The sequence below is a fragment of the Stegastes partitus genome, unplaced genomic scaffold, assembly GCF_000690725.1.
Source record: "Stegastes partitus isolate 25-593 unplaced genomic scaffold, Stegastes_partitus-1.0.2 Scaffold785, whole genome shotgun sequence".
In the NCBI taxonomy this organism is placed as follows: domain Eukaryota; kingdom Metazoa; phylum Chordata; class Actinopteri; family Pomacentridae; genus Stegastes; species Stegastes partitus.
The window spans coordinates 87,472-99,911 of NW_007578516.1; the positions used below are offsets into that span (position 1 = coordinate 87,472).

Below are 12,440 nucleotides of genomic sequence, written 5' to 3' on the forward strand. Positions count from 1 at the left end.
TTTGAACTGACACAAGTGTTTTTGATCCATGTTTGTCTTTTTATACTGTCAAGAAATCTCATGAACCAACAACGCTTCAGTCTGTCATTTCATGCTCTCACTCTGTCTCTAGCTGTCAACACAAACTCCACGAAAGATGTGAACATGTAGTTAAGAGCCACAAACACTATTTGATTTGTTGTCAGATATTACATTTTGATAATTGTTTAGTCATTTTTAAGAGAAAAAAAGTCAGAATTCTCTCATTTCAGCTCATTAATTGTGAATGTTTTTTGTTTCTTTGGATAAAAATGGTAAATTTATCAGTTTGAGAACACTGCTAAGTATGCAAAAAGTGGAAGGGTCTGAATACACTGTAACAATTTATCAATTAATTGTCAACTTTTAAATTAATTACCCGCTGTTTGGATAATTGTTTAATCCATGTGAGTCATTTTTAAGAAAAAAAAAGTGTAAATTCTCTGATCCTAGCCTCTTAAATTTGGTTTCTTTCCTCCTCTGGGACAGGAAACTGAGCATCTTTGGTTTGTGGGCAAAACATTTGTCATTTTGGACTTTACGAAATGACATTTAATGACATTGTTTTTAAAATTTCTCACATTTCAAAGACCAAAATGCTAATTGATTAATGCAAAAAAAAAAAAAATAAACATTCAACAGGTTAATCATCAGCAAGGATAACGAGCGATTGCAGCCTTCATGTTGTAATCGTCTAAAACAGTGAAACGTTGTCTTATTTAGAAAAAAATGCTCTAACAACAGTGCATCCGTTTGGGATTATTTTCAGCAGCTGAATCCACATTTGGTGCTTCCGTGAGTATTTACAGCAGCAGGCAACATGTGTGTTCATTCAAAAGAAGAAATAACTCAACATTCACTGCTAGGACACAGTTACTGTTGGTCTTTTTATGATTATTAGTAACAAAAAACTGCAGATTATCAGCTTCCTTGTCCTTCCTGTGAGTAAACAAAACGGGTCGACAGCAGACGCAGCTTTGAAAGTGAATTAGTCAGTCTTTGGTTTATTATGCAGCCGGTGACATCACGTCTGACAGAGGCACAGCCCCCACACACAGCAACAACGACATAAAACAAGTGCACACATGGAAGCAGTCAAAGTCGGAGAAACAAACAAAAACAAAAACAAATAAAACACTGTAATGTTTACAGCAGTTGTTTCTTCTGAAATCACTGAGCTTCGTCCACAGATAAACTCCGCACTGCACAGCTTCAGTGGACGACGGTCAGTGACTGGACACAGAAAAGCTGACAAACCGACATTATCATCGTCTAAATGGGAAACAGGAGTCAGTAGAAGTGTGTTGCTGATGCTGCTGTGATTTCAGAGAACAGAACGGTACCGAAGCTGAAGAAAGAAAAAAAAAATCCTTGGTTCAGTCCAGAAGAGACTCAGTCAACTAATAAAAGGTTGTATCTTCATAATGACGTTTCAGTTTCACTTAAATATGACCTACTGAAGATTATCATCAAGGGAGTTCATTATTTTTTACCATTTATCAAACAGAATACAGCAACTTGAGAGCTGTGCAGTCATTCAATCATGTGGAAAACGTGTACAAAATGTTGACAGTACAGTATTTTTCTTCCTTATTGTTGCTGGTTTCAACTGTTTCAACAAAACTGAAGACATGAAAGCTATAAAATAACACATATGGATTCATGTAGCAAACAAAAAGTGCAAAAAAATGTGAGTTCTTTCAGCATTTTTGACCAGTTCTTGGCCTGATATGCATGGAGCAGGTGATTAAGACTATTTCCTCACACTGCCTCAGTCTTAAATACAATTTTAAAAAACCCAAGACGTTCCACCAGTTAACTTCCAACACTTGTTAACTGGAAATAAACACTTTTTTGTTTACCACATAAATCATGATGTGTTTTAGGGGTTTCCTACCATCAGAATGGGCCTTTTGGGGGATGACTATGCATGAAGGTAAGCATGATGTATCCCCATACAGTGAAAGGTAATGAGTCGGACAGAAATACAAGCATTTCCCTCACATTTGATGAACAAAAAATGTCAACAATGTGTTATGCTTCAGTAGAATGAAACTAACAAAACTGGTCAAAATAAATAAATAAAATGTGTTAATGTCAATGTCAATCATCATAACATCAATTTGTTTCAAATACAGTATTTTATTGGCTCGTATTTTAGAATTTCCGTGTTTGTTTTGATGTTAATACTGCAGCAAAGTTTCTCAAATTACAAAAATAAAGGTCCCTTATGTGTTAATATTTGGCCTCTTTTACCTTGAAAAAGATGCAAATTTGGTGTGTATTCACAAGTAATTAGGAATTAGGCCCCTAAAAAGCTAGAACCAGTCCTACAGGAAGTTACACAGTGCTTCCTAATGTTGGATTATTAATTTTCATGCTGCATTACAGGAACAAACAGCAGCAAAGTGTTTCTTCTGAAGGAGGAAAACGAGGCCCTCAACTCGTCTGATAGAGCAGAAACCAGCAGGGATGATGGACGTGAACTTTCAAAAGGACATTTTCCCTTTAACGTTGCCAGAGGTGGAGCTTTAATCCTCCTTCGCTGTGCTTTTCTTCCAGCAGACGTTACAAAAAGCAAACTTATGACTGATTGGTACCTGACTTCATGAACCAGCTTCTACAACATCCACCAGCCTCCGTCGACTACAGCCAACCAGGACAGACGCTCTCAATGTAAAACAAAAGAATCCCAGCAACGATTTCACCAAACAAAATACATAGTACAACACACAAAATAAACTCAGAGCAATAAAATTATCATAGATATTTAAAATATATTAGGAGGTTCAGGGGACAGGACAGACAAAAAGTCACATTACCATGATGTAGCACCCTTCAGGTGGGCCTTCCAGCAGATCACTACAATAGAAAAAGGATTTTTGTGTGCTATGAATGTCCTTTTCAAACAATAAATTCCTCTGTTTTTCTTGCTTCTTAGTGATGGTTGCTGCTGGACTACTGCTGCTTTATTCTTTTTCTGGATTTCACTGCGAAAACACAAGGAAGGGAAGTTAATGTCAGAAAACAACGTCAGTAAACACGGTGTTTATGAGGAGATCTTACCATCAGTGCATTCCATTTGGGGTTTCTCCCACTGTCCGTTGGCTCGACAGCGAACCACCGGTGGGTAACGCTGTCTGAATCCTGGGTTACACTGGTAGCGGATGATGGAGTTGATGGGATAATCCAGCTTCTTCTTACCAAACATACGAGCGTTTTCTACCTCCGGCGGGTCTCCGCAAGACACTGAGGGCAGAACAGGAAGCCACAGAGCATCAAATCAAACTGCTTGCATTGAGTATTTTCAGTAAATAGACACTTGTCTGTCCCTGGATGAGATTGTTAAAGATATTAAGATTATTAAATGAGCCGATGCCAAAATATTGAAGCTCACTTGTTGTTATTGCTTGGGCTTATTCTTATCATTTCTTCTAACATTTCCAACACACGCAATTTTGAGAAAACCCATATAAATCTTATATCAGAACATGCGGTTTGATTGGTAAACATATGCTATGACTTCAGGTAGCAGTTCGTCAAACGCTTGTTTCAAAATTTGTTTTAAAAAAAAAAAAAAAACTGCATTACAAATCCCCATTGAAATGAATGAGACGTCAGACGGACAAGTGCCAAAACTCAGCCATCTTTAGAACCTTGTAGCTCCGGCACACAGTTTGCCGACCGAAACTCTCATTGACTCTCATTATATCTGGGCTTAAAAATCAAACAGAGGGTCTCTCTAACCTGCCACAAAATCTATATAAAACACTGTACATATATGAAAATACATCAGCTCGTTCAAAACAAGATGGCGCTTCAAGCAGTGAAACATTTTTTTCGATACAATAGATTTTAAGCTGTGACCATTTGTTTAAAGGGCTAATCCTCAGTCTGACTGTCTGCTCTGCTCACTGGAAGCAACCAGTGACTCATAGCTGATTGGCTGATTGATACACTTTCAAAGTAAAAGCTAAAAGATGTTTAAAGATACTGATCAGGGTTTGTGAAACACGCTGGCTTTTCAAAATAAAACGTCCTTACATAAATTATACCTTCTGTCCAATTCTAGCAGGACAAAAGCTGCATTGGTACATTCAAAATGTCTTCAGAAATCTTCTAGTTGAAGTTTGTGATGTCAATCAAACCTACACGAGTCGATGTTTCTGCAGCTGTGTGAACAAGGTTTGATGAAGTTATGGAGACCTGTCATGCAGCACTGCAACTTAAACCAGCTTTCTCTACATCAAATGGACAAATTTTAGTCCATGTTGAAGAAAATCAAATATTTGGCAGCTAAAGAGATAAATATTTTCTCTGAAGTTAGTAAAACCAGGAGGCTGAATGTTTGCCTTAAATTCATCAGGTGAAGACAAACACGACTCCACATCCGCTGGAAGTGTTGAAACATGTTTGCTTTAACAAGGTGATGCCAGGTTAGAACCATGAGTCCGCTGCTGCTGTTTATTCATGTTTTTCTTCTGTCTGGTGGCCAAACATCTCTGAATAAAGCTTTACAGGTGTTGCTGCAGATGCGAAGAAGAAACAAACGAACCTGAGCCTTTCTTGCAGGTGAACGGAAGGTGGTAGTTACAGGGAACGTCGTTCCACTGGCCGCCCTCGTGCCAGATCATCACCACACAGTCCTCTCCGGAGTTAAAGTAGTTGTCCGGCTGGTTCGGCCTCCAGTTCTCGTATTGCTGAAGAAGAAGAAGAAGAAGAAGAAGAAGAAGAAGAAGACATTTGTTTTCTGCAGGTAAAACTCTGAACGTAGAACAAGTAATTAGGAATCTAAACACAGTATTTATTGAACTGCATTGTCCTTCGTCATGGATGTTATTCATCATTTAGTCAGGGGGTATGTCTGTTAAACAGTCAGCACAACCAGATGTTTAATCAACTTGGACATTTCCACTTGAACTCCAGGTTTATCAGGAATTATTATTATAAAATAAAAAAAGCTGACTGTCTTGAAACGTAACCACTTTCATTCATATTTAAAGCTGAAATTATGTTGGAAACAAACACAAAACCACTGCTCCTTTTCAGCTGTGCCTGAAGAAACAAACTGTTTCCATTCTGCTTATGAAGCCACATTCTTGTTGGTGCACCTGTTTGGCTTTTTTGTGCCTTTAAATAAACTCACTTGTGCTGACTTTACATGTACTTTCTCACCTTCTCAGACAAACTCTTATCGTGAGTGCAGAAAGCATTTTTCATCGTGCTCGCTGCCAGAAACACTTGAACAAACCTCGACAGAATCACTAAAAGCCTTTTCATGCATGTTGAAATTCCCTGTTGATCTACTGGAACGTTTTCAAAGTTCGTTTAGTTACAAATGCTTCCTTTATAACAGAATCTACTGAGATTCAGTGACTGTTTTTTAAATTGATAGTTTTGCTTTGAGAAAAAAAAAGACTTCATGCTGCATCTTAAATGGAGAAAACCCAGGAGGCTGCTGGAGTCAGGACTTGTGTCTTTCTCACTGATTTGCATGTGTTTGTGACTTTTTTGTGTGTCTTTGTCAATCATTTTATTTCTCTTTGCAGTTGCTATGCATCCCTTTGTGGGCATTTTGTTTGTCTTTGTGACTATTTTGTGTCTTTGAGGGTCTTTGTGGCCATCTAGACTTGTTTTTGTGGCTTTTTGTGTCTTATTTGGATTTCTTGAGTGTATTTTTGTTGTTTTGCATCCCGCTGGTGTTTTATTACTGCTCTTAACGCATATTGTGTGTGTCTTTGTGGTTGTTCTTGCATGTCTTTGTACTCTAACTTTTGGTCTATTTAGACTGTTTCTAGTTTTTTTGATTCCTTTTGTGTTTTTCTTACTTGTCTTAATGGATGTTTTGCATCTCTGTGGCGCTGTTGTGTGTCTCTGAGTGATTGCTGTCTCTCTCCGTCCATCGAGTGTGTGTGTCCTTGAGGTTGCTTTCGTCTTTTTCTATCAGTTTCGCATGTTTTCATTTCTTTTATTCGCGCCTTGAGTGCATTTTGTTGTTTTATTACTTGTGTTAATGTATATTTTGTGCGGTTTTCTGCTTCTTCATGTCCGTCTTCATGTCCCTGTTGTTGGTTTGTATAATCTTTTGGCATCCTGTTGTGTTTTTTACTTGTCCTTGTGTCTGTTTTGTGTCTTTGAGGTTGTTCTCTGTCTCTTTGTGGTTGTTTGCGTTTTTCTTGTCAAAATTTTAGTCTTTTTGAACTGTTTTTTCAGCATCCCTTTGTGCTTTTACTTTTCTTAAGTGTTTTGTGTGTCTTTGTTTTTGTGATTTGTGTTTTTGTGTCAGTTCTGAATGTCTTTATGTTTTATGTATGTTGTGCTTTTTGCATTTCCTCTGTGTGTTTTTGTTGTTTTGCAGAAGTTTGTGTTTTATTACTTGTCTTAATGTATATTTTCGGTCTGATTAATTGATTGATTTCCACCTCCTTGGGTGTTTTATGTGTCTTTGTAGCTGTTTTGTGTGTCTTCGTGAATGTTTTTTGTATTTTTCCGGGAGTTTTGCATGGCTCTTTATGCCTGTGTTGTGTGTCTTTGTTGTTATTTTGCAAGTCTCGGTACTGAAAAATGGAATCTTTTCTGTCTTTTTGTAGTTGTTTCAAGACCCTTTGTGGTTTTTTTAATCATCTCTGGGGCTGTTTTGTGTGTCGTCGTGGTTGTTTTGTGTCTCTCAGTGAATGTCTTGTGAGCCTTTGTAGTTTTGTGTGACTTTTTCATACTTTTGTGTCTCTTTGTGGTCCTTTTGACTTTCAAAAAACACATTTCTACCTGTTCTGTCATGCCCTGAGGAGTACAAAAACTGTCCTCTGCCTTAAAACAACATTAAACCATCAGTGCAGCATCTTAACTCACCACCGGCGTCCCGTCTGTCCACCTGAAGTCGTCCTCTACTGTCTTGTCATTCAGTCCGATCCACTGGTAGTCCTGAGCGTTAGCTGTGAAAGCAGAAAGAGGATGTTATTCTTTATTTTTTCTCTCTCTCTGCGCACAAACACACCCGCCACATCAAAACACTCACAGTTGACAAAGTCCTGCTCCTCGGGTGTCTCGATGCTGACCAGGTGGGCCTTCAGGTCTCGGCAGCGCTGCTCGGCGTCCAGCCACGTCTCTCTGTCAGAGAAGTGCAGGTAGCAGCTCCCCTGAAACTGAGTCCAGCCGTCTTCACACGGCAGCTCCTCTGCAGCCGCAACAGCAACAGTGTGAACAGTGTGAAAGAGCTCATTTACATCCATGTAAGGCTTTCTCAGTGTATGTTTTCAGGGCTCAGACATTTAAAAAAGTCCTAAAATAAAGCATCTGGTGATGAGAAGCTTCTATTTTCTTCTCATTACTTTGTCCACAAACCACGCAGTGTTTCACTTTACTGATGATGGACAGTGTTTCCATCCTACAATACACAAAATGGAAAACTACACATAAAGCTCCTCTTCAGCAGGCAAAGTTTTGCCTAATGTCCATTTTTTCCTCCTTTTACTGTAACATTCAAAGGCTTCATTCATTCTGTTGCTCCACCTTGATTACTTTATTTAAAGGGTCAGTTCAGCCAAATTACAAAAAGCTCACATATTTTTCTACTTACCCCTTCTACTGCTCAAACAAGTCAACAGGTTTGGCTTTATTTGCAGTTTAAGAAATCTACATCTGAGAACAGCACGCCTTTTATACGATGTCCTGAGCGCTGATGTTCACTCTCAGTTTTTGTATGTTTGAAAATAATAATCTCAGATCCACTAATTAGCCTTCAGCTGCATCATTCAGCACAAAGACTCAGTGTTAAAGAAACTTCTGTACAGAACAGAACATCTACTTCTGACCTGATAACAAGATCCCAAAAACTCTATCAGGAACTTACTGTTCGTCTATTTAGAACAAAATAATCTTTGAAAAGCACTAAGGTGTGGTTAGGAGTTTTCAAAGGATGTTTAGTTCGTCTGGTCAGATCGTTTCTCTTTGAAGCAGAAGTCTGTGGAGGTTTCCACCATGTAACACCAACTCCTGTCCAAGACCAACAACCTGTTGGTGGGAATGATTTGCTTCAGACGGAGTTTTTAGGAGATTTTGCATGATCTGGTTTGAACTGCAGTTCTGTGTTCATCCTTTTGTTTCTCCAACATCCTGAAATGCAGATTTGTCAGCACATTGATTCTAAATGAATTTATTTAAAAGATAAATACTTGAAGTGATTCTTTTCTTTGTAAAATATCCATTTCTAAGTTTTTAGACAACAAAGACAAACAGCTTCTGTTCTTCGGAGAGTACAAATCAGCCATACAAAAGGTCTTTTGGTCTATTTCTAAATACCATTCATGCATCATTATAGATGTTGCTTGGAGAACATGTAATTATCTGAGCTATTTGTCTGTATCAGGAACACCTCAACCTGTACATCTTGTACTACAGCGTGCCGTCTCTCCTTCCTCACTAACCTTGGAAGACAACTAATTTCTCCCCTCAGCCTTTAAGAAATAACAGGTCAAGGCTATCCTTTCCCTCCTACACCATCCAATGCATTCAGAATTTCTACACTGTTATAATCATGTGCTTTATTGAATAGAAACCATATTGATTACATAAACAACACAGTTTCTTTCGAATTTGTGCAAATGCTGCTTCATGAAAATACCGTTGGCTTTCACATTGAGCACAGATTAGGTTCAGGTTCAATTAAACCAATTATCAGAGAAACTGTCCTTCTGCAAATAGTTTCCAGTATGTTTGTACTCGGAAAACTCACAACGTTACAGTTGCAGCACCAGACAAACGTTCATATAATAAATTTGCATTAATGAGATGCTTCTAGTTTTACTGTCTAGTCTGGCTTCTGGATGTGAGAGTTTGTCCTGGATTAAAACGGATATTTGCAGGGTGACAATGCAGACATGAGACATGATCGCTCCACGTACAGTAAAGGGAATGAGTTTGTGCTAATTTGACATAAATCTGTGCATTTTCTGGTTATTCTTGATCATTTAATAAACAAACTATATTCAGACGCTGTTCAAGACAAAGGTTACCAAAGGTTCAAGTGTTTTGAGCAGTCAAACACTGAGCCATTGCTGCATTACCTGAATATGTTTTTATAATTTGAGTGAACTGACCCTTTAGATACCTTTATGGCCTTTTGCCATTACAGGGAAGCAGGTTGACAGATGCATATCATGCATCTTCCATGACTTTGTACTTTCACAGAGCCACTGCGGGTAACGACGCCGTCTGCTGGTGGAGTTTAGCGTCTCCCTCCAGTTGTTTTTGAGAGGCTGTTGTTAGTATTAATTAGCTGAAGCTGATCTCGTACCGATCTCACAGCGTTTCCCTCCGTAGTTTGGCAGGCATAAGCATGTGAAAGAGTCTGCGCTCTCCACACAGGTGGCTCCATTGGCACAAGGGTTGGGTTGGCACGCGTCTACCTCTGCAAAAAAGGGGGGCGGGTGACACTACTGTTTCAGCGAGGGGTGAGGAGGGAGGCAGGGAGGGTGAGTAGGGTGAGGGAAGACGAGCTGTAATAGCAGAACTATCACAGCTCAGGACTAATGCGTTAGTGAACAATACTGCAGCTGCTGCAACCTCTGATCCAACTTAGACTTACTGCACATCAGCTATGCTCATTATCCTCCAGGTCGCCAAATGAGGATATATTAAAATAAACACCAAATGTTTGATTATTTTTGCACAGGAAACCTCCAATAATCCTACTAATAGCAGTAAGAGTATGTTTGAATCCATGCTCGGTTGCAGCAGAAGGTCAGTATTCAGACTCCAGCAGGATGACAGCACACATATGATGCCAGGAAGCACATATGTCGCCACAGATTTAGAGGCACACAGCAGAGCCAAGGCGGCGTGTCGGCACAGCACACCAAAAACAACATATAGGCTGAAGACACTCAGAGATAAACACGGAGGCGATGAATCCTCGGAGCAGAGCTGGTGCACATCCAACAAACAACCTGACATTCAAATCTGCCACGTGAACACAAAGACCGAGAGCCAGACAAAACGACAAAAACAAACAAAGCAAAAACATGACGCAAAACAAATCAGAGGATGGAACAGTAGAGAGAGAAAAGAGATTTTTTTTCGGTGAGTGTAATAAGGTTGATTCGTAGTGACAGTGAATATAATCAGTTCAATTCTTATCTGAAAATATAACATCAGGTGACATTAACCCTCTGAACCCCAACCAGTTTCTGGGTGTTCTGGGTGCTCCGATCACATTTTTATTCATTTTGGGCTCATTTTTTACTGCAAAATAAACTCCTGCACCTCAATGGAAACAGCAGAATCCTACAGCGCTACGAGTACTGAAAAGATGGATACCCTACATGCTGTTTATATTTTACAGTTTTTATTTTTGCAAAATGTACAAATTGCATATTTTCACACGACTCTGCACATAAACTCTACAAAGATGTTTCACCATGCTGGATGTAGCTTCTAACAACTCCCTCCTCTGTATACAGTTTTTGAGCCACGCTGTATTTACTTTATTTATCAGATATGTTCTATTTTGCTCTCAGTCTCTCTAATTTGTGTCTACACTTGTCTTCTATCTGCTCTGTGCAAACAATGCCTGCAGTTCAACCGAAAAGTGAGAGAATATTTGTCACGTGATGTGCGAATGTGGAATTTTTTACAGGATCTGGTGCAAATAGTTTAATTTTAGTGATATTTTAAACTAGTCATGTAGAATAAATAAAAAAATTTGATGAAACACCGAAATTTTAAGCTTAGATCTGGGTCATTTTCTTAACTCAACCACTTGGCACATGTGATTTGTACAAAGGCCGTCAGAAAGTAGAAAACACAACAATTATTTCTGTTTTTTACCGATTTTGGCTCAAACAAATGGTGTAATTTTCTTTTCTTTTTGTCAAGAAAATGTACCTTTAAAACCAACTGGTAGGTTTGGGATTTCAGAGGGTTAACAAACAGGTATATAAAACATGCAAACAACAAACATACACAGAGAAACATCACAGGAAAACTTCTGTAAACCAACATGTCATTGCACAATACTGATTTAGATTGCAATCAGGAAAGAAAGTGGGAAAATTAAAACAAGGGACGTCACTCGCTGGACTCACCATCACAGACCGCAACTCCATCCTCTACTGTGCACGAAACATTTCCACAGGGGTTGGGTTCACAAAGGTTAACGCCGCCTAAAAATGAGGTAAAATTTCAGTCATTTGGCCACTGAGGTGGTCCTTAACGCATTGATTTTTCTGCTGATTGTTTAATGCAACTAATTACACCAGCTCTCGGCCTAGCAAAGCAAAATGCATTAAACTCTCTGACCCTAACCGTGATCCTCATTACAGCCTGTCCAGCCGTTGGGGGTTTTGCTTTATGTCCCCAAAAGGAACTTGTTTCTTGACAGAACAACAAATTATAAACATGTCTTATTATCTGACAGTCTGTGACAGAAAATATACCGTTGTCTTATGTAACAATAGGTTTACCTACCTTCTGTAATGCCTGGTGGCTGTACGGAGGCTGGTGTAGTCGATACAGGAGGAGAAGACAGTCCAGCAGGTATAAGAACAGGGCTGGTGCGCATGCTGATGTCACCAGGAGTCTCCGAGAGTTCAGTCCGATTAAAGGCCTCTTCTGGTTCCGTGATGTTCTCTGTCAGTGCCAGTTTGCTGGACGGAGAAGGCAGAACTACCTGATCTCCAGAAGCCGCTCTTGAAAACATGGTGCCGGCATCTCCGCTACCAGAGTAAAATCCACTGCCGCTACCGCTTCCTTCTCCAAGGTACTCTACCGATGTCTGTCCGAGCTCCATTGACAGTGTCGTCTCTCCAACCGTCTTCGTCATAATATCTCCAGTCAGGAATGTAACACTGCCTTCTTCTCCGCTTGCAGAGGACTCGGATCCAGACATTCCTGAGCTAGACATTCCTGATCCAGACCCAGACAGAAAACTTGAGCTTCCGAATCCAGACAAATGTTCCCCACTTCCCTCTCCGGAGCTGTAGACTAAAACCCCAGAGGCCTCCTGCTCCTGCTCTCCGGAGGCCGACGCTGTGAGTTCTGTAAACCCTGATCCCACTAAGGTCACACCAGAAAGGAACTCAGTACCGCTTCCAGAACCTGAGCCACTGAGATCACCACTGGCAACCCCTGATCCTGACATGTCTCCAGAACCACTGAACACCAGAAGGCCTCCACCCAGCTCGTGCTCCTTGTGGGTAACAGCTGTGGACGCTTCGATCAGTTCATCGTCTATCAGTAAGATCTGAGTGTCTCCACGTCCTGAAAAGCCTCCTGACTGTCCACTACCGCTTCCTGAGGGGGGTGCTGATGTAATACCGCTGGACCCAGAAAAGTCCTGGCTGGTGATAAAACCAGATGACATTCTGGAGAATTGTCCACTTTGCCCAGAGCCAAAACCAGAACCAGAGCCAGAGCCAGACAAGGAC

General features: G+C 40.0%; 1 protein-coding gene across 1 annotated transcript in view; it reads right to left on the reverse strand.

Moving 5' to 3' along the window:
• Positions 1 to 990: 990 nt before the first annotated feature.
• Positions 991 to 12,440, reverse strand: part of LOC103364840 (aggrecan core protein-like) — an 18,261-nt gene continuing 6,811 nt past the window's right edge. Inside the window, exons 14-20 of the mRNA XM_008292109.1 lie at positions 11,482 to 12,435; positions 11,100 to 11,177; positions 7,034 to 7,192; positions 6,868 to 6,950; positions 4,574 to 4,718; positions 3,085 to 3,267; positions 991 to 3,008 (exon numbers count right to left, since the gene is read on the reverse strand). Of these exons, the coding sequence (XP_008290331.1) occupies positions 2,977 to 3,008; positions 3,085 to 3,267; positions 4,574 to 4,718; positions 6,868 to 6,950; positions 7,034 to 7,192; positions 11,100 to 11,177; positions 11,482 to 12,435 (1,634 nt within the window). The 3' untranslated portion in view covers positions 991 to 2,976. The remainder of the gene's footprint in view (positions 3,009 to 3,084; positions 3,268 to 4,573; positions 4,719 to 6,867; positions 6,951 to 7,033; positions 7,193 to 11,099; positions 11,178 to 11,481; positions 12,436 to 12,440) is intronic.